Source organism: Hipposideros armiger, unplaced genomic scaffold (genome assembly GCF_001890085.2).
Source record: "Hipposideros armiger isolate ML-2016 unplaced genomic scaffold, ASM189008v1 scaffold_888, whole genome shotgun sequence".
NCBI classification, from domain to species: Eukaryota; Metazoa; Chordata; class Mammalia; order Chiroptera; family Hipposideridae; genus Hipposideros; species Hipposideros armiger.
Window position 1 is genome coordinate 459466 of NW_017732238.1, and position 20820 is coordinate 480285.

A 20820-nucleotide genomic window follows, 5' to 3' on the forward strand; every position below is an offset into this window, starting at 1 on the left:
AAAATGGTGGCCCAGAGTGAGTCCACGTGCTCACGGAGGGCCATGGGACCTGGGCCACCTCCCTTGCCTTCTCTGCTTGAACTTTAAGAATTCTCCCACAGTGATATTCCATGAGCCTGTGCTTAATGTTCTGTCTCCTTGGGCTACTTCTTACTACCATCTCAGAGAAGCCAGCAAAGTGGTCCAGGGTATGGATTCTATAGCCACTCTCCCTGAATTTGGATCCTGGCTCTGCTACTTAATAACTGTGTGACCTTGGGCAAGGGACTTGCCCGTGCCTCAGTTTCCCCATATGTATAATGGAGCTACTAATAGTGCTTACCTCATAGGGTAGTTCTGAAGACTAAGTGAGTTAAGAATATGTCAGTAGAAATAGCTAATACATATGTGATCCTCACTAAAAACCAGCGACTGTTCCAAGCCCTTTATATCAACACATTTATGTAAATAATGGTGCATTATATAAAGCATTCCCAGCAGTGCCTGGCACTCCATAAGTGAGAACTGTGATCCTAATCATCTGCAAGTCTCTGAATTGAAAGTTCTCCTGAGGACAGCGTTTAAGCTCAGCTGGGGGTGCTTCCCAGCAGCCTAATATGTGACGGTTTGGTCTTGGTTGAAACTGGGGTTTGCAGCCTGCCACACCGCTGGACAGATCTCAACACTGGTACCTGCCTCATTCTTCTTTCAAGTTGAAATCTGTCCACCTGAAAGCCCCTCGTTATAGTTCTGGTCCCTTTCTGCCTTCTGGGGCCCGTGCCTGCTCCCCCAGACTTTATGTCCTCTCTCTGATAATTCTCTTCTCAGGGTTGAAGCCCTCCAGGATGTGGTTTGCAGGATCTGACTCAAGCTGGACATCTACTCTCCAAGAGCCTTTGAGCTATCTTGATGCATCTCTGAGTGTAAGCACACAATCCCAAGCATGGCTTGGATATTACAGAATATCAGGTTTGGGGTAGCACTCTCTATCCCCTCCCCATTCTGGACACTATACCTCTATTAATACAGCCTGAGACAGTGCCTAACTTGGCTGTGCCTCCAGCCATTCAGGACACCAAATATGCTAATAGTTGAAACCTAGTGGGCAGGAATCTCCCTAGCTTCATTCTCTGGGACAAAAGATCTGAGAGTCTAGTGCTCCTTACATCTGGAGATATTCCCTCTGGTTCTGGGCCCCTCAACAGTCCCATTGCTGTGTGAGGGATTCATCCAGCAGCAGCTCAGTAGCAACCTATGGCATTTCTCATTTTCCAGGTGTCCCCCCAAACAGTCCAGGAGTACTCCCCTACAGACAGGAAAGCTGAGGCCCTAGAGAGGTTGAGACACTCTCTCAAGCTCACACAAAATGCTGAGGCTGAGATGGAATCAGCATTCCTGACTGCTGTTTCCCAGAAAGTCTCTGTTGAGATGCTGAGGCAGCTCTTTGGGTTGGAGGGAAAATTAATTTTTCATGGAGCTGACCAGGAGGAGGTACAGGAGTGGGGAGGGAGGCTTGCAGAGCCCAGTGATGCTCAGAGGGCGAGAGGCCTGTGCATGAAGCCCGGGGTGCTCTGAAATATTCATGTCCCTTCCTTTGCTCGGGGGAAGTGTTCCCCGGAGGATGACATTTCTAATTAACTTTAATGTTAGGTCAGAATCCACCCCACCAGCTGCTATTCTCACTTAGGAAGAAGACTTAACAAATTAACACCAGAAAATGGTTTTCTGCAAACTTTCTCTGAGGCCTAGAGAAGCTGAGGGAAGCACAGGCTTTTTTTTTTTTTTTTTTTTTTTTGCCAAACATGGGGAAATGTTTATGGCTGAGCCAGCTTCTCTTCCATTAGATCTGGCCTTTTACACGTGAGGAAACTGAGGCAGGGAACGGGTCCCAGTTCTGCCGGATGTGCCTTTTGTCCTTGCTGGGCTTCAGGTGTCCCTCTGTAAAAGGGGCCTAGATGAACTAAAATTCAAGACTTCACAAGTTTTCCCATCCTCCTCTCTCTAAGGCAGAGAATTATGATTGTAAATGTGGGGCCTCAGGGTTGCAGCCTGGAGCCATCACCCCAGGTGGAAAATGTCTTTGGCAGCTCACATTTTACATTAACAGCACATACAAATGTTGCATTCTCTTCCAAATATTTCTGTCTGTTTAATATATAAATATTTGCCTTAAAATAATCTTTGAGTAAGATTGATGTTCCAAAAATGTCATGTGGCTTCCTGTCAACCACAAGCTCTAGTTGGAAAAAAAAAAAGATTTATTAAACAATTACCATGTGCCAAACACTGTATAATCACTTAATACACAGCCTCTCATTTCATCTGCACAGCAACCCTCTGAGGTTAGTACTATTATCATCACCTCTTTACTGTTAAAGAAACTGAGGCGCAGAGAGGTCGAAAAGTTGTCCAAGGTCACCCAGCTAACAGACCCCAGTGAAGAAGCACAAAGCCAGCTCACCTCCACGGTCCCTGTCTGCTCTGAGACCAGGATTGTGAGGCCACAACAAGTCTCCTCAAAACCCCAATCTTACCATTGGGACAGTGAGTCTCAAATATGGGGAACGTCTTAGAAACGCCATGCCTCAGCCCAACAGAGACCAACAGAATCAGAATTCACAGGGGCAGGGCCAGGAATGTGATTAGAAAATCATACTGGAGGGACTGAGCATGCTGACTTGACCCTAACAGGGAATGCTTCTTCAAGACATTGTATTTTTAAAGGTTGTTACTAGTGCCATCATAGAAAACTGGTTTGCTCTAGTGCCAGGTTATTGTTATAGTGACCACATCCTACTCCCCCAGCTGGGAATGACCAGAGAGGGACACATCCAGGGTGACGCTCATCTTCCAGGGTATCCTGGCAGAGTTGAGAGGCACTCATGGTGTTTCGTGTGTCAAAACTGCCTTAAAGCCTAAATTGCAATTGTGCAAAACTATATAGTACGTAATAAAATGCTCTTTTCTCCACCATTGTCTTCTTTTAGAGGCAAATTAAACTCCTGAAAAATGTCTAAACTGGTACAGCTGTGATCTCTGCAGGTCCACAGTGTTTTTCTAGATTTCAGAGACTCCCAGGCATCCCTGACACACGCCTGAGTGTGAGAATCCCCATGCTCCATGGTCTCCCTGTTCTAGGGGGACGAGGAGGGCGAGATGCAGGCAGAACAGCAGAATACACTGACTCATCCAAGGATTTGGTGTCCTCTGAGAAGAAGTCAGCATGCTATTGTCCCTCCTCCAAGCTCCACACATACTTACCATACACCGAGACCTCCAGAGCGGTGGTTACGAGCCAGGCCCTGGAGCCATGCTGCCTGGGTTCAAAACCCGACGCCACCTTTACAAGATATGGGACCTAGGGCCAATGGACTCAACTACTCTATTTTCTGGGCTGTAGAATGGGGTTAACCACAGCACTGACCCCATAGGGTTATTGTGAAGTTCAGGTCAATACAAAGCACTTACAGTGTAGCACACATCAAGCACCCCATAAAAGGCAGCCATTGTTCCTATTACTGTTCTCCTTAGTTCCCTCTTACAATATGATCACACTTATTTAGGGATTTGCTCCCTCGTCCACCTGAGGGCTTCTGAGGACTATTAGCCACTGGCTACAGTCGCCCCTGCATTTTGGGTTGCTGTTCAGCAGCGTTTCTCATACTCTAGTCAACTGAACTCTCTGCATTTGTGCTTTCCTTTCCTTTCTTATCATTACTTCATGTTTTAAAAATCAACGAAATTCAAAAACATTTCAAAAGGAAGATGTATACCACTATGATACATTTATAACTTGAATCTGTTAAATTACTTTTTTCTAACACATAGTAAAGTAAATGCATAACCCCCACAATAAGAAAAGTCCATCTGTGTGTGTACCACTAGTGGGCTGAGTATCCCACATGGGGAGACGGTGTTCCTGTCTGGAAGGAGCCAAAATGAGGTTCTCTGCAGAGGAGCAGGACCCTTGGTTGTCAGGCCAGGGGTTGTCAGTGAAGGGGGCCTTCCAAGAGGCCCGAGGACCCAGACGCTGAAGGCAAGACCACCCCTACCTTTGGTGTCTTCATCCTCGATAGTGGTGTTGGTGCTCTCTGAAGATTCCTGCCAGAGAAAACAGGGGAGGTGGTGAGGCCTGCCTGACCAACAGGAAGAGACATGGCCAGTGGGGGGCTGCCCCGGCTGCCTGACGCTGCGGCCCGGTTTCTGTAAGCCTCATGGGTTCTGCCATCCAGATGCTGCCCTGAAAACCCTGTCAGACTTCCAAGCCTAAGGAGGGGAAGAGCCCAGCTAAGCAGGTGGCTGGTGGCGGAGGGTGGCGGGGCGTGGGTGAAGGGATGGATGCAAGGAGAACCCTGGCCTTTCTGGAAGAGCTGGAAGGGGTTCCTGAGCCCTGTCTGCTTGAGGGGGGCAAAGGGGATGTGGGGGTGCAGAGAGGCACATGGTGGCCACAGAATGGGGAAGGGATACACACACTGGCAGGAGAGAAAGAAAGAGAAAGAGGGAAGCCCAGTATGAGAGAGGCTGGGTTTTTTAGGGGGAGAAAAACCACACAGCTGAGGGAGATAGCAATGCAATCAGAAGAGGGGCGTGGGCCACCATGTCACCGCTGGAACCTTAACACAGAGGCAGGGGCCGGTGGTTCCTCTGCCCTGCTCAAGAAGGGCCTCTACGGTGCCCACCACTTTGGCCAAACCAAGCCCCCCACCCTTCGCCGCAACTGACACAAACCGAGCCCTGAGATGAGGGCGGGGAGAAGCGAGAAGCCAAGGGCTGGATGTGTGATAGGGTTCAAATCACCCTTCATATCCAATGGAGTTCTCAGGTCTACTGTCAGGCTGCTGGTCTGGGCCGTGGAGTTGGAGGTGTCAACAGAAACACACCAACAACACGCACACACAACACACATATTGTCACACGAGGCACACGTACCAAGCACGCCCTGAGCACCCTCTCCCCGCCCCGGGTTCCCAGTGCAGCCTGCAGGAGAGAGGCAGGAGCAAGGGTTCGAGGCCCAGCATTTACCGGCGTTTGGGAGACGGCAGACACTCACCATTAACTGAACGCTGGAACTGGACTTTCTTTTCTGGAAAAACAAGGAGAAGAGATGGGACAGGAAAAGACACAGCGTGAAAACGGCAGGGAGCAGAGGAACAAATGACAGAGGAGGTTTGGAAGGAGGATGGGCTTCAGGGTCATCCTCTGTGGTCCCTTGCTGGAGTGGCATCAGGGCAAGGAGTCAGGGCACCAGCAATAGCTGACCTGGCAGGGCCAGCCCTCTCTCAGCTTGAAGCTCTGGGGCCTCGTGCACAGCTGCCTGGGTCTCACAATCCAACCGCCCATCTCCAGGCAAAGCCTCCCTTGGACCAGGGTTCTTTCTACGCCGAGCTCTGATGGGGGAAGCCAACACTGCGTCTCAGGGCCAGTTGCCTAAAGCCTCCAGAATCCAAAGCTCTTCAAAGACAAAAGGTGCTCTGGTCTGGGGATGAGGCCTGATCGCTCCTCCTAGACTCCCCATGCATCTCTGATGAAAGGATCCCACTCCTTGGTTGAGTGTCATGGTCACTGGGGAAACGTGTCAAAAATATACATAACCAGGCCCCTCCATGGAGTTTGGTAACTCGGCCTGGGGTGGGGCCTGGAGAATCTCCATTTTAAACAATATCTCCAGGAGATTTCAAGACAGGGCCAGATGTGGACACCAGTCCTCTACGTGCCCTTTGAAATCCTGTTTGTGTTCACAGCTACCCAGTGACTGGCCTATTGATTCAGTCCCTTAGAAAAACTGAGGTACAGCCAGACATACAGCAGAGCCCAGAATCTGAGTCTTTGATTCCTGCCATTCAGCTTATTCTGGCTTTGGGGGGATTTTTAGCTTCCACTGTATTACTGGCTGTGGAACCAAGTGAAGGAAGAGGAAAAGAGGACAAATGTAGATTATCTTCTTCTCTCAGCTCTAGGCCAGGAGTCTTAAAGACTCACACTCATAGAACATTGCAGGTCAAGTCTGACACTTGCATTGCACAGATGAGAAACTGGGGCCCAGCGATGGGCGGTGATCTGCCCAAGGTCTCTCAGCTCGTCGCTAGCAGAGCGGAGGCTAGAGCCCCTGAATGCAGGCGGTCTGCTCTGTCTAGGCCTCCAGGCACCCACAGACTGACTACTCTTCAAAGGCTCATCCTTCCTGGACGCACTTACATGTGACAGGTCAGGAGGCCGCTCTCCTTGCTGTACTGTCAGGGGAGCACAGGGGGATGTGAGATGCCCTCAGGATAGGCCTGCCAGGGGGAGGCACTGGCTATTCTCTGAGGGTCCTTGGGTCTAATTCTGGGCTTTCTGACTCCAAGATCCAGGAGCCTCTGAGTGCCAGGAGCCTGAGATCTTGTGCTTTCCATCCAGGGCCTCTACAGATAGGGCAGGTATGGCTCACTGGGTATTTCCAGTGTAAATGCTCATGGCCCCTGCATCTGCTCCAGCTGGGCGAGACCTTATGACTTCCAAAGCCAGCAGCCTGCAGTCAGTCTCTCCTCTCCTCTCCTCTCCTCTCCTCTCCTCTCCTCTCCTCCCCTTTCCTCTTAGTGTCAGCCTCACTCCTGGATGGAGCCAAGTCAGGCACGGTATGTGTTGGAGGGAACAGGCCCTCTCGGCTCGGCTGTCAGCAGAAACCTGAGGAGCGACCTGGGGGCCAGGAGGTTCCAGGCAGGACACGAGGAGGGAACACAGAGCAGAGACTGTATCAGATTTGGACGTACAGTGACAGGATGGGACATGGGGGAGAGAGGTCACGACAGCACGAATGGGACACCAACAGGGGCAGTGAGTGGGGTTGAGGGGTGGGAGCAGTCGGTCCCTCCTCATAGAAGTAGAGGCCTAGGGGTAGCTGGGAGGGGTGCATTGCTTCTTGATACTAGAAAGACTCAATTTCCCTGAGTTGCAAATGATGACGATACTAATAACCCCACATTGACCAGCACGTTCCATTTGCAAGGGGCTTTCACTGAAAGTAGAGTCACCTCTCTTAGAACCACATGGAGAAAAAGCGTGGTTCTAAGGTTAGCAAGGATGGTAGTAATGGAGTATGATCACAATTAGCCTTGAAAAGCTCTTCAAAGCCCCTAAAGTACAGTATCATGTCATATCTCCAACTCCAACTGGTCCAGTTTTCCTCCAGCATTGGAACCAGTCGCTGCTTCTTCAGTTAAGCTCCAGATGAAATCAGTGGTCTGTCTCTAAGGACCAAGTAGCAGGAAGAATCTGTATTTCCCCCACTTTGTCTGACCGTGTGTTGGTGAAAGGAGCACACAATGACTCCACCAGGCCCCACAAACAGCTGCCATTCTCCCCTTGCACAGATGACAGAAGTGATGACCCAGGGCTCCAAGGGAGGAAGCAGTGGGGTCCAGACTCAAACCCACAGCTTCTTGACTTGAGGTCCAGTTTCTCTCACAGTGAAAACATGACCGGACCCTCGGAATGACATATTGCAGGCTGAATGCCCCAAATCCTGGGCAAGGCCCCTGGGTTACTCTTGTCTTCCAGCTGGACTTCCTTTCCTCTACCTCAAGGAAGGGAAGGAGGCTAGTTACAGAGAGATGGTCAGGCCGGGAATAGCCTTTGAGCTTCTGTTTATCCACACCCAGGCCACCCTGAGAAATCACTCAGTGTCTGTCCTGCCCTGCAGGAAGGAGTGGTACTTTCTTCAGCTGCACACACTGGAAAGCCCTGCAGTGACCAGCCAGAGCCCCACCATGCAATGCCCTTGCCCTTGGACAGAGCCTGCCTCCAGGTCTCGCCCGGAGAAGAGCCAGACCAGAGCTTTGTCCTAAGACCCTGCCCAAGGGAGGCCCTGACCCGATAGCCAGTGGCTCTGAGTTAGCCTTTGTCAGGACCACAGCTGAGAGACAAGCCAACCGGGACAGCCCTCCCTCTGTCCCCTTCTTCACTGACCTGGGCCACAGCCCACAAGCGCCTGTGGCCTCTGCCCCGTATCTCCCAAATACAATTTCCCCCAGAGAAGCCAGCACCCCAGTGTCTACGCACTAGGGCCAGAGATAGTCTCAGCTGCTCCAAACTGGGCCACCCCCACATCACCCTTTCACATTGGGGAGAGAATTGACTTATGGGTAACCCAAAACAGCAAGCGAGCCACAACTCAATTCTGAATTCCATGATAGGATTTGGGACATGTGCACGTTAGCTTTATAAACTGAGTTGGCTTTAGAGTTGTGGATTACCAAATATTTTCTTGAGTAAACTTTGCTTTCAAGAGAACTCTTACGCGAAAGTCCAACATATAAAACAGAAAAGATGATACTGACCAGCACCTCATAAGCATGTGTCACACACCTGCACCGTGACAAGCCCTCAACACACGTGATCTTGCCTCCTCCTCACAAGCAGCCGTGTGAGGTGGGAACCCCTTTTACCCTCATTGCTTGAATGAGGGAACACAGGCTCAGGGGAGGGGATTCAAATAACCAGCCAAAGTCTGCAGCTGCTGAGCCAGTCCAGGCTCTCTGGTTGAAGTGGGTGTGGGAAGCACAGAAGCTTTTCTGCTCGGACCCCATTTACTAATCCGACCCCATCTGCTGCCAGAGGTGCCTCCTCAGAACCTTTGGGTTTCAAGGAATTCATTTTGAAAACCATTGACTTTGGCTGATAACCAAATAATTATGTATTCCTCAAGTACCCAAGACGAGAAGGGAAAATGATTAGATAGGGTTTTCTTGCCCTTTTTTTTTTTGTTATTGTTGTTTTTTGCTTATCTGTTTTTAAAGCTGAAATCCTGGAAATCACGGAGTCCATATCCCTCTCACGCCAACCATTGTACCTATGGGGAAACTCAAGCCTGCAGAGAGAAGGCCCAAATACTGGCCTGGGACACCCATCCCAGATCCCCTCCCATGTGATCCCCTCCCATGTAACCCCCAACAGACCAAAGCCAGCGTCCTGAGATTGTAAATGACACTACGAACAAAGCCACGAAGCCAGCAGTCAACCTGGGTGGCTGTGTTTGGACAGCGTCCCACAACTTCCAGAGTTCTGGGATCAGCCCAACCATGGGGCCCTGGCCAGGCAGGCCTCTGGGCCCAGAGAAAGGCAGGGTCTCAAGAGAGGAGAACCTACAAGGCGAGCCAGTGGCAGGGAGAAGGGAGTTTCAGAGAGCGGGGACCAGGCCCCAGAGAGCAGAGGGAGAAGAGAGAGGAGGGAAGGAGGGGTCAGTGGGGTGTGGAAGTAGCTCGGGCATCGGGCATGGGGCGGGGCAGAGGGCAGGCTTGGGTTGGGGGGACAAGGGGATGCTTGGCACTGAACTGGCAGGCCTTGGTAGGAAGGGGGTACCTCTGGACCCTAAAGGCCAAGGAATGGCTGTCCATCCTCCACAGGCTTTGTGGGTTGGACTGGGGTGTACTTTGGGTCAGGAGCCCATTCTAGCCAGCCCACACTTGGGAAGGGGAAGGTCATCCCTCATGATCATCTCTGTCCCTTCCTTGTACCCTCTTGCTCACCAGGTCCTCCAGCCCCAGAGAACCCCAGAAATCTCCGTTGGACCTGCCCCTTTCCTTGTGCCTACCCCAACCCCAGGCCACCTTCCTCTCCCACCCATTTTCAACCCTCCCCCTCCCCCGCCTGCCTCCGCCAATCCTGGTGAGAGGGTGGGCGCCGAAGCCCAGGTCTCTGGGTCTGGGGACGGCACGGCTGCAGGAGTGACCGTATCTGCCCAGAATACCATCAGCAAGGCCTGGGTCTTGCCCCAGCCCTGAAAGCCAAGCCCTGTTGGCGGAAATGCTGCCAGAGGCAGGCCCTGGCAGGCTCCCGGGGGGGCTTACCTTCACACCATCGTTCTTCTTGTTTCCTCCACTCTTCCCTCCTACAGAGGAGAGAAAGTAGAGGGTTACCAACACCAGGCAGGGCACCAGGGCCCACAGGGCGAGGAACAGCAGCATCCACGGTCAGCCGGCAGGCGGGGAGCTGGCTCAGCGATCTGGGGAGCCCTCCTTCTCCTGCTCCGCCTCCCTCCTCTGAAGCACAGGCGTCCTGGTGGCCCACGAGGTGGTCCTGGGCCCTCCAGTTCTCAGAGATCTCAAGTGTGACCCTCAGGCCCCATGGGTTGAGGGAAGTGTCCAGTGTGTCCCACGATCGTGGGGTTGCTGTTTTAGTCCGGGGATTCCCTCTGGGTCCTGGTCACCACCCGTGCTGGGGGTGGCCAAGCCGGCGGCCTGGCCTGGCTGCCCGGCCCAGGGCTGGACTCTCCCTCCCCAACCCGGCCCGCTCTAATTTTAGCCCCATGCTGCTGTGGAGGTCATGTGTCAGCCCTGCCTACTCACTCTGGACAGCTGCGAGCCGAGTTTTGCCAGTGACAAGAAGCAGATGCCCCCCCCCCCGGAGCCCACCTATCCCTGCCAGAGCACCCATCCCCGGCAGCGGCCTCCCCACCCTCAAACCCTGGAGCCCCAGGCTGGGCTGGCTGGGTTCCTGGTGGCCGGAAAAAGCAGAGCAACAGCTCATGGGGAGGCCCCACCTCTGTCATTCCACTTTCCCTCCCCCCTCACCTCCTGGCCAGAGACCGTGGAAGGGGAAGGCATCAGCCAGGAAGTGGCATGAGTGCCCAGCCCTGCTTAGCCTGGCATCCGGCTGCTCAGACCTCAAGCAAATGCCTTCAGTTAAACGAGACAGGGGTATCTATAAAGTGCTTAGCGCAGCATTTGACCTCTATGCAGTAGATGCTCAGTAAATGGAAGCCACTATCGGTCCTCCTGGTGGCCTGGAGCGAGTAAGCAGGGGACAAGAGGTGGTACAGGATAGTGTAACTCCTGAGGCTCTGAGGGATGGGGCTCGCGGCTGGTCCCGTGTCCCAGTCACTGCCACATTTCCAGTGACCCCTTCCAGGCTCCCACCCAAAGTTTTTCTCTTGTAAATCAAGTGCAGGGGTGGGTATCTCTAGATCCAAAGCCAAGGAATCGCTGTCCATCCTCCACAGGCTTTGTGGGGTGGACTAGGATGTAGTGGGGTGAAGGGAGTGCCTGCCCCTCAAGCCTCAAGGGGACGCTTCCGAGCTCCAGCCAACTATTGCAGGACTGTTGGTCCCGTGAGGCCACATATTCTGATTTTCAAGACAAGACAGAAATCTTGACTTTTCCATAAAACCTCCTGATGTTTAAGTGCTAGAAACTCTTTCCCCCAAAAGTTTTTAAAACACCACGTCCCCTAGTCCCCAAGCACATCTAGAGATTGGAACGGACCCATGGGCACCATTTTGTAAGTTTTGGACTAGAGTTCTCTAGGGGCACTTCAGCTGTTAAAAAAAGACTCTGTCTGAGTGGCTCATGTTTCAGTTTAAGGAACTGCAGGATCCTTGTCTGGAGAGAAAGTGGGAAGGTAGTTCAAGGAGGTGGCAAAAGCCCAGATCTGAAGTTCCAGGGTTTTCCCACCCTCGCTCTCGGTATCCCAGCTGGTTAAACGAGGAGGCGGACCCTCTCAGCGAAGGCAGGGCTGTGGCTTCCCAGAGCCGACCCCTTGCTGCGGAGCAGGCCGTGTGTCCACAGCAGCCCTCTCTGGCTGGCACCAGTCCCAGTCAGAGGGCCCCTCGGGTGAGCTTTGCTATATCTGCTCAGCTGCCCCGTCAGCCTCCGGGCTCCCCAGAGAGCAGCCTCTGGCAGCACTGGCCCCAGCACTCCCCAGCGTGCCAGGGGGAGCTTCTTGCTAAGCCCTGACACTAATCTCTTCCCCTTCTCTCTGCGGGGCCACATGCCACAGGTCATTAGGCACTCCCTGCCTTAACCAGGCTGGTTTTGGCCAAGGCCAAGGGCTTCGACTCTGGACTCCCTGGTGACCCACCCTGGTTAATTTAAGGGTACTTGTGCTAGAGTTAGTTAAACCTGAGCTGAAAGCTGGCTGTACCTTTCTCTACTATCTGTGCCACCTGGGGCCCATCAGAGTTTACCTCCCGGAGCTTTAGTTTCCTCCTTCAGAAAACAGAAATGGCAGTGCTCCACTGCCTTGTCACAGGGGCCACCTGAGCACAAAGCATGGGGCCTGCTTAGCACAGGGCTCCAGTAATGGTGGGGAACAGGGACATTGTTACTCTCTGGGCCTGGCTCAGTCCTGCCTGGACCTGGACCCCAACATTTGAGAGGCTTTCCCCTCTGGCTGGCCCAGCCTGAGAACCCCAGCATTGCTGTGAGGTAAGGGAGACAGGCTAAACTTTTGACCCTCCCTGGTGGGCCCTTGGCTTGCTTACCTTAGATTTCTCTATTTCTGGGTATAGGTTTGCATCAGGTAAGCTAGGCCCCCAGTCATGGCCTCCTCTGCAGTCCCCACTCTCCCCAGGCCTGCTGGCGTAAGGGGTCCCGGTATCCAAAATGGTAATACCCCCACCTCTTGCAGGATGTTTTCAGGACTCTGAGGTCCTACCACCTACCAGAGAAATTCCTGGTGGCCAGCATCGTGGTGAGGATGGCTCCCTGCAACAGAAAAGAGGAGGGTGTGTGGGGGAGAAGAGGCCAGAAGAGAGAGAACAGACAGAGAAACGGGGGCGGGGGCGGGGGTGGGGGCGGTCGGGGAGGGGGAATGGGGAAGGAGAAGTAGGTGCTCCATTTAGATGCAAAGCCAAAGTCTTCTGTCCTTGTCCTTCCATTTGTCCCTCACCCCATAGCCCAGAGACCAACCACCACCTTCCTGGAGAAATCTGGGTGAGCTGGACATTAGCTGGCACTGCTCCAGGGACAGGGCCATCCTAGGAGCAGATATTAATAGGTTCCATTGGCCTGGCCAGAGCTGCTGATGGGCTTGAGGGCACCTGTCAGTGGGGGCTCCTAACGGCCAAGGAAGTTTCCTGCCCAGGCAAGGAGGGCAGACCCTGCACCCCTGGGTCCCTCCTCTATCTACCCTTCACTTGGGGGCACTCAGCACCTCCCTCCAGTACTAGTTCATCCCTCCGTGGTCCCTGGGCTTTGAACCTTGGAGGGTTGATGTGGAAAAACCCTCTTCTGTCAAGAAAGGGTCTGGGGGACAATGGCCTTCCTGGTTCTGACACTGTCTGGTGACTTTAAGAATCCCTGATTCTGACATTTTGAGACTTCTTCTATGATAGTTCCCACTAGGGGGTGGGGGTGAGACTCAGTTCTCCTGGCATCATGCTGGCCACCACCCCCTCGGCCCATGTCCCCATCCTGAGCCACCGTGCCAGGCTTGGGAGCAATTGGTGAAGAGGTTCCCAGTGAGCTGGGGACTCAGCATCTGTCACTCAGCATGCTGATGGCTTCTCTGTTCTGACCAGCCGGGGACCCCTCAGTCACTTTTCCTACCTGCTCATGGGGTCCCTGACAAGGTCTAGGCCAGGAGCTATAATGGCCTTGAGAACACACAGGACCTGCTGAGAGGCTGGGAGCTCAGAGTCCACCTGGGTCCCACTGTAGCTTCCTTGGGGCCACGACCCCTGTCTAAGCCTCTCCAGTGCTTGGCAGCTGGGACCTCACCCCCATCATGGCCTTCCACCCAGTCGCATGTCCCCTCCGAAACCTCTCCCCAGCCATGCTGAGACAGTGCAGTCCCTCTAAGGGGTCAAGCTCACACTTCCAGACTTCTGCACGGCCTTTTTTCTATGTGGGACATCTAACTTGACACTGCTAATGCCTGCTTATCCTTCGGAGGCTCAGCTTAAATGCCACACACCCAGGAAAGCTTCCAGGATCCTTGCCTGGCCCTCCCAGACCTGATTCATGGCCCTGCTGTGTCCGCCCACAGCCTCGGAGGTTGTGGTCACAGCACTCACCGCTGCCCTGTCATGTCCTGGTTACATGTCTGTCCTCTCCACGGCTCACTGCCCCGCCCAGAAAGCAGGTGTTCAACAAATGCTTGTGGGCTCAATGAAGGAAAGAACTAGTGAGTGTGTCTCTTGGCCACTGTGGAGACCCAGGCCAAGCTACTCCCATATCCAGGGGCACGTCATATGAAGACCTGTTACCTTCAGTTTCCTCCTGGCGTTGAACTTCTTCAGGCAGTCCACGGTCTCCTGTCTGTGCATGCAAGAGGCCACAGTGGACCGGTGCTGGAGGAAGCAGAGGAGAGGTCTGCGAATGGGGCCAACCCAAGGGCCCCTCAACAGAGCATCTTACGGATGTGACTGGCATCTTGGGGGAACAATTCTTTCTTTCCAGGGAATGTTGTAAGCATTCCAGGTGCTTAGCATTCCAGGCACCAGACATTCAATGTCAGTAGCACCCCCAGTACTGATGCCAACCTCCCATTTTGACATTCCCCCTGAGAAACACAGAGGGTCAGTGCCTCTTGGATTAAGCCCTCTCGGCCCCAAGCTGGGCCTGAGGGGACAGGGACAGGTATAGGATTCCATGAGGGCCTTAACCCTGAGGTCTGCGGGGGGCTCTTGGGAAGGGCCTTGCTGAGGGAGGCTTACCGAGATCCAGGGGTGCTTAAGGGCCTCAGCAGCCGTGATGCGTTTGGACGGGTTGATGGTCAGCATCTTATTGATGAGATCCTTGGCTTCCGGGGTGACGGTGTCCCACTCCGGTGATGGGAACTGGAAGGGGCAGAGGGGCCAGGTTTGCCCAGCCTACCCCAGGCCACCCCTGCGATCCCCCAGCCCCTGACTGGCAGGGGAGCAGGCAGGGGTCCTACTGCCCATCCACTCGGGCGTCCACAACCAGGAGGAGTTGGGGCAGGGTTCCCTGACCCTAGGACACATCAGAACAACGACCAGAGAGAAAGGAGACCTCCCTCTGCTATTCTGAGACTGTGCCTTATCTGGAGAGCCGCAGGCCAGTGGTGATAGCCCAGACTTCAGAATCAGAGGCCTGGGTTCAAAGTCCCGGGCCTGCCTCCTGGGTTGTGTAACCTTGGGCGAGTCACATGACTCCTCAAGCTGTCCCTAGAGATGTTGTGAGTATTAAATAAGATATAAAACACATGGCATATAGCTCAATAGAAATCAGTCATGTAGAAAAGCAGTATAGATCGGTTGTTAGAAGCATGGACACTAGAGCCAAACCACCTGGGTTCCAATCCCAGCTCTACCATTTCCTAGTTATATGGTCTGGGTAGTTATTTAACATCTCTATGCCTCAGCTTCCCGATCTGTAAAACAGGGATAATAGTATCTATGGTTGGTGTGAGGATTTATTGTAGTAATATACAGAAAGCATTTAGAAGAGTACTATATGTTAGCTATTATTATTTGCATGTATTTATTATATATATATATATATATATATATGGAGAGAGAGAGAGAGAGAGGGGCAGCCTGGCTCTTGGGGCCTGCACCCTACTTCTTGCCCCGCTTTGCTGTGCTTCTGCTCGCTGGGATCCCATGGGCTAAACCCCATCACTTAGATGCCCTGGTCATTGGGCACAGTCAGCTCGTTGCCTGGCCCCAGTCAGTCCTCACCCCTTCCCCCGTGACTGGAGCGTGGCAGGGAGACCTAAAAGGGCTGGGTGGGCGGGAGGGAAACGTGCTCAGGTCCTGACCTCGCTGGGCATTGGCTTTTACTGGGAGGGGACCAGGGTATGGCAGGGAGGCTGAAGACAGGAGCAAAACTCACATCATAGGCGCCAGCTTTGATCTGCTGGTACAGGCGGTGCTGGTCCTCATCCCAAAATGGGGGATAGCCAACTAGCAGGATGTACAGGATGACCCCTGGGGAGAACAGCAGGAGAACTTTCAACCCCTTGTGAGGAGCAATGGGGTGGGGGTGAGGGTGATGGGACAGGAGAGAGGGCATGAGAGGCACAGGCAGCCAGGGGGATAAAGAGGCCTTTGGACACTCACCACAGGCCCACAGGTCCACAGGTTTCCCATATGGGTCCTTCCGCAGCACTTCTGGGGAGAGGTATCCAGGCGTCCCTGCAAACCCTGTTCCCCAGACACACAGACAGGTAGACACACACACAGAGGGTGGCATGTAAGTAACCCAGAGCAAGATCCTGCTGGATGAGGGTTGCCCAGAGGTAGCAAAAATGCCCCTTGCTCTCAGAGCAGGCCAAGGGCAGGCAGCCCTGGCCTGGTAAGCCAGCACGCCTCTAGACCAAGGTGGACAAGTACATAGTGCACTTGTCACCGCCCCCACTCCAGAGCCTATGGCAGAAGTTGCTGATCAATCTCAGAGCCCTTCCCACAGGGTCCGGAGTCGGTGTCATAAACTTCTAACATAACCCTCCCAGCAGCTATGACCAATCAATTGCTGGTGGCATTCGAGATGAAGTATCCTTGCCATGTCAGCTCCAGGCTGAGTTGAACCCTTGCTCACTCCCTACGCCTACTAGGAGCTGGGCCCGAGGTGGCAGGCAGCCTGTCCCTAACTCTGGTTTGGCCCCAAGTCTCTTGGGTTGTCTCTTTTTCTCCTAGGCCTCAGTCTCCTCATCTGTCAAATAAGGGATTAGGGATTCCTATTTTAAATACCGCCCAGTATTGTTCGGAATATCAATTGAAATAATGGACACCCAAAATATTTTTAATCATAAGAATAGTTTCTATTTATTGAGTGTGTGTGCCAAGCAGGGATGAGGATTTTCTATGCCTCATCTCCTTTAACTCCCACACAGCCCTGAGGAACATCCTATTATTATTCCCATTTTACAGATGAGAAAACAAAGGCTCAGAGTGGTAACAGGATGCCCAACCACGCACCTCATAAGTAGCAGAGGGGAGATTTGAACCCAGGGCTCTGGCCCTTAACCACTGATCAATATTGCCCACTAAAATATATCCCCAGGGACGGCCAGATGGCTCAGGTGGTTAGAGCGCAGGGCACAGTGCTCATAACACCAAGGTTGCCGGTTGGATTCCCACATTGGCCACTGAGCTGCGCCCTCCACACTAGATTAAAACAACTACTTGGCTTGGAGCTGATGGGTCCTGGAAAAACACACTGTTCCCCAATTAGAAAAAAAAAAAATTTTTTTTTTTAATTTAAAAGAAAAGTATCCCCAGATAGCTGAACAGACTCAATTATGCCAAAATCTCAGAGCACACTGGACCATCTGAGGTTAAATCCTGGCTCTACCCCTCCCTTGACCTTTTCCAGGTTTCTTAGCCTCTATTCCCCATCTATGAAATCAAGATGGTAATCTCAAGCACCCAGCTGTTAAGGGAACTCCTGGAAGCCTCTAGCCAACAGCGAGGGTATGTGCACATGTGAAGAAGCCATGTACTATTTTAACTGTTGTAATGATAACCCTGTCCCTGCACCTGGCCCCCAGGGAGGTGATCAACACCCACCGACCCAGAGGCTGGGTGGGGAGGAACCTCTACTCCGTGAGCCCTGGCTGGTGCAACACCATCTCGGATCTGCCCCTGCTCAGGCAGAGGAGCGGGTTCCTAGAGGCCAATGTGACAACACAAGGCTAGCCCCCAACACCCCTGCTGTCCCCTGCCCCCACTCACCAAACCATGCCTGCTGCTCCCCCTCCACCTCTATGGCCAGGCCGAAGTCTGCCAGCTTCACGGCAGCGCCCTTGAGCTTGGAGGCCAGCAGCAGATTCTCCGGCTTTCCAGGACCAGGGAGATGAGGGCAAAGCGGGGACGGAAGGGGCCAGAAGACAGTGAGCACATTCAAAACTTCACCTCCAGGGACCTGGGCTTATAGCTGGACAATCCCAAGGTGCCCTGTCTCCACCTCCAGTTCCAATGACAGGACCCTAAGCTTCAGTCCCCAGAGAGTGGACTACCCCACTATAAGTCCTCCATCTTCTGCAACAGGAAGACCCTTCCTTCACTAGCCATCCTCTCCTTCCCCTCCCCTCAGAGTCTGGGGCTGAGGGTGGAAGGTGGTGGTGGTGGGACAGCCGCCACGACAATAAGAAAAAAGAAGCAATATTTACTGTGCCCCTACTATGTGCCAGCCACTAGGCTAAGGGTTTTGCATTCATCGCCTCATTTATCACCTCAACAACCAATTGGGGTAGGCGTTATTATCCCCGTTCTCTACAGTGGCCTTCTTATATCCCCTGAAACAATCATGCTTGTTTCCGCCACAGGGCCTTTGCACATCCTGGTCCCCCTGCCTATTTTGCTCTCCCTCTGAGCCTCATAGGGCTGACCCTTTCTCTTCATTTGGTTCTCACCTCCATGCCACGCCCTCCAAGGAGCCCTCCGTGATTACTCTATATAGGGAGAAGCCCCCAGGTATCTTTTGTCTTAGCTCCTTATTGTTGTTACCTTCGTAAGTCTCATCACGATGTGTAATGTTTGTCCCCATCTGTCTATGTACTTGTTCATTATCTGGCAGCCCTATAGAGTGTGAGTTTCTAATCTGGCCTGTCCACCACTGTATCACCAGCACCTAAGACAGTGGGCCTCATATAGCAGGCAGTTAATAAGTATTCATCATATGTAGAAAGAGAATGAAACGGAGGTTCAGAGAGGTTAAGTGACTAAACAAAGATCACAGAGCTGGCAAGAGATAGAGCCAGAATTGAGACAAAATCTGGCTCCTCAGCCATACTCTTAACCACTCCAGGCTGAGAGGGGTCTCGGACGTGCCACCTGGCCTCTGGGGCATTGATGTTACTGTCTTCTGCTGGGTCTGGAGGACAGGGAATCCCCCTCCTCAGAACAGAGGGAAGTTAAGAGTGTGGGCTCTCTGGTGAGGTAGCCCCAGGTTCTGATCCTGGGGCTGCCACTTCTACACTGGAATTTGGATAAATTATTTCACCTTGCTGAGCTTTGGTTTCCTCCTAGAAAAACGGGGATAATGCCTACCTCATGGGGTGATTATCCGCCCCATGGGACTAATTGTGATAATCCATGTAAAGCACTCCGACGTGGCCGATAGCAAGTGCCTGATAAGCATCAGCATTCGTGTTTTCTGTTTGGGAAGGGGGTGGGGCTTCCAGTCTGGCTTCCTCTGACCCCCGGCCCCACTGGGACATCTGAGGGGTCTCACATCTGACCTTACATCAACCAAACAAATATAGCTCGTCAAAGCCTCTTTTGTCCTATGGGGACTGTGTTCATAATGTGTCCTATGTCTCAGCCGGTCTGCCCTGATTTGATGAATGTGCTACTAATTATTCTATCCAGAGTGGCCTAAATTTGTGCTGCCTCTCCTCCTTCCTCCTCCTGTGCAGGGGCTGTAGCTATAACGGGAACAGGCCCTCAGGGACAGCTGCCCTGCTGTCTGGCCAGAGACCTTCTTGCCTGTGGGTCTGGACTGAGCCACCGGGAGCTCACTGGACTAGTGTGAGGAGCCACAGACAACATGTGACAGTCAGAGGTAGGTAGGGGTCCTAGTCAGGGCATTTCACCCCAGAAAGGGACCTGGACCCACTGGAACATGCCCATGGAGGGCGCCCTGGAAATACTATCCTGGGTGGGAATGGAAGAGGAGAACCTGCAGAAGACTTAGGCGCTACAACAAAGCGACCCAAGTGCCTACAGAGCGGCTCTGAGCTGGAGGCTTAATCTGTGTGGCCCCAAAGGGTTGAGCTGAGGTTCACAGGCAAAATCCCCATAGCAGGAGAGACTGAAAGAGCACTTCCCAGTGGGGCAGGGGGCTACCCCATAAGAGGTAAGTTCGTAGTCACTGAAGACCAAAAAGCAGAGGTTCGATGGGCACTCAGCAGGGCCACCTCGAAGGGGCTGCTGCAGCCGCAGGAGCTGGACTGAGTGGCTTTTTGGTGCCAGACCACCCAGGGCCTGGGATCTGGGGTCAGAGGCCTGGGCTCCAGTCTTAGCTCAGGCACAACTGAACTGCATGCTCTCTGGAAAATCCCTTGAACTCTTTAGGCCTTAGTTTCCTGCTGCAAAACGGGAGTGATGTTATGAGCTACCAGCCACCAAGGCCATGGGGCTCAGCCGAGAACTGTGAAGTCTGTGCTGATCGGACTGAGCAAGGCTGTGCGGCTGGTGCCAACCCTAGATTCCATAGCTGCCTATCCTGTCTATCTTCTTCTTCAGGTGGGAAGTGGGAGACCTCCGAGGTCGCCAAGACCCTCTTCTCCCACTCGCCCCCACCTGCCAAAGACCCAGAAGCCAGAGTAACACCATGTCTGTGTACCAGGTACTGTGCTAGCTCCTTTGATAGCCTCGTCAACCTGTGCAGAGGTTGCTATGGCAACCCCACTGTAAAGAAGCTGCCACTGTGCCACTGGGATTTGGACCTGGCCTTAGCCAGACTTGGCAGTCTAACTACATCTCACCTGGTCTGGGACAAAGCACAGAGGGCTGGGAGTCAGGGGGACTATGTCCTGAGCCCAGATGCTCAAACTCCTTGAGCCCAGTTTCCTTATCTGTACAGTAGGAGAAACATTCTCCACCCAGCCGAACTTAGGGACATCAAAGGGATTCTGCAAATATCCCTGGTTCTGCAGGTGTAGGGAAGGGCAGGGGGCAGAGGGGCAGGCTCCCTGAGGAGCCAGACCTTCGGGCAGGTTGCTCACCTTAAGGTCCCGGTGCACCACCCCCATCTGGTGGCAGTGCAGCACGGCCTCCAGGATCTGCTGGATACAGTGACTGGAGAGAGAAAGGAAGGGGTCACTGTGTGAGGATGGGCCTCCCCTGGGGAGCTGGCAGGCGAGAGGCCCGGCCCCTGGGCGCCATTGCCAGGCTACACCTGGAACTCACCTGGCATCGGCCTCGCTGTAATACTCCCGGGCCACGATGTCTTCAAACAGCTCCCCACCGGTGACCCTAGAGAGACAGACATGGAGTCACCTCCCCACAGAAGCTTCAGGTGCTGCGACTTCTGGAGGCGTCTCCAGGAAGCTAACAGTGGGCTTGGAGACCTCAGAACCTCAGCCTCAAAGGGAGGGTTCACAGGGGCGCCCACTACTACAGCCCCTTTCCTGGCTTCCAACCTCACCCTTCCACTAAGTTCCCTCGCCTCCATCCCA

General features: G+C 53.3%; 1 protein-coding gene across 6 annotated transcripts in view; it reads right to left on the reverse strand.

Moving 5' to 3' along the window:
• Nucleotides 1–20820, reverse strand: part of CAMK2A (calcium/calmodulin dependent protein kinase II alpha) — a 60774-nt gene that overhangs the window by 12713 nt on the left and 27241 nt on the right. For 3 of the 6 annotated variants that reach the window (XM_019630069.1, XM_019630072.1, XM_019630073.1), the window contains exons 5-15: nt 20552–20617; nt 20368–20440; nt 17372–17474; nt 15758–15841; nt 15531–15625; nt 14390–14512; nt 13940–14023; nt 12395–12437; nt 9804–9844; nt 5030–5062; nt 4032–4080 (exon numbers count right to left, since the gene is read on the reverse strand). In XM_019630069.1, the coding sequence (XP_019485614.1) occupies nt 4032–4080; nt 5030–5062; nt 9804–9844; nt 12395–12437; nt 13940–14023; nt 14390–14512; nt 15531–15625; nt 15758–15841; nt 17372–17474; nt 20368–20440; nt 20552–20617 (794 nt within the window). The remainder of the gene's footprint in view (nt 1–4031; nt 4081–5029; nt 5063–9803; nt 9845–12394; nt 12438–13939; nt 14024–14389; nt 14513–15530; nt 15626–15757; nt 15842–17371; nt 17475–20367; nt 20441–20551; nt 20618–20820) is intronic. The other 3 variants (XM_019630075.1, XM_019630070.1, XM_019630071.1) reach the window with 1 other exon arrangement.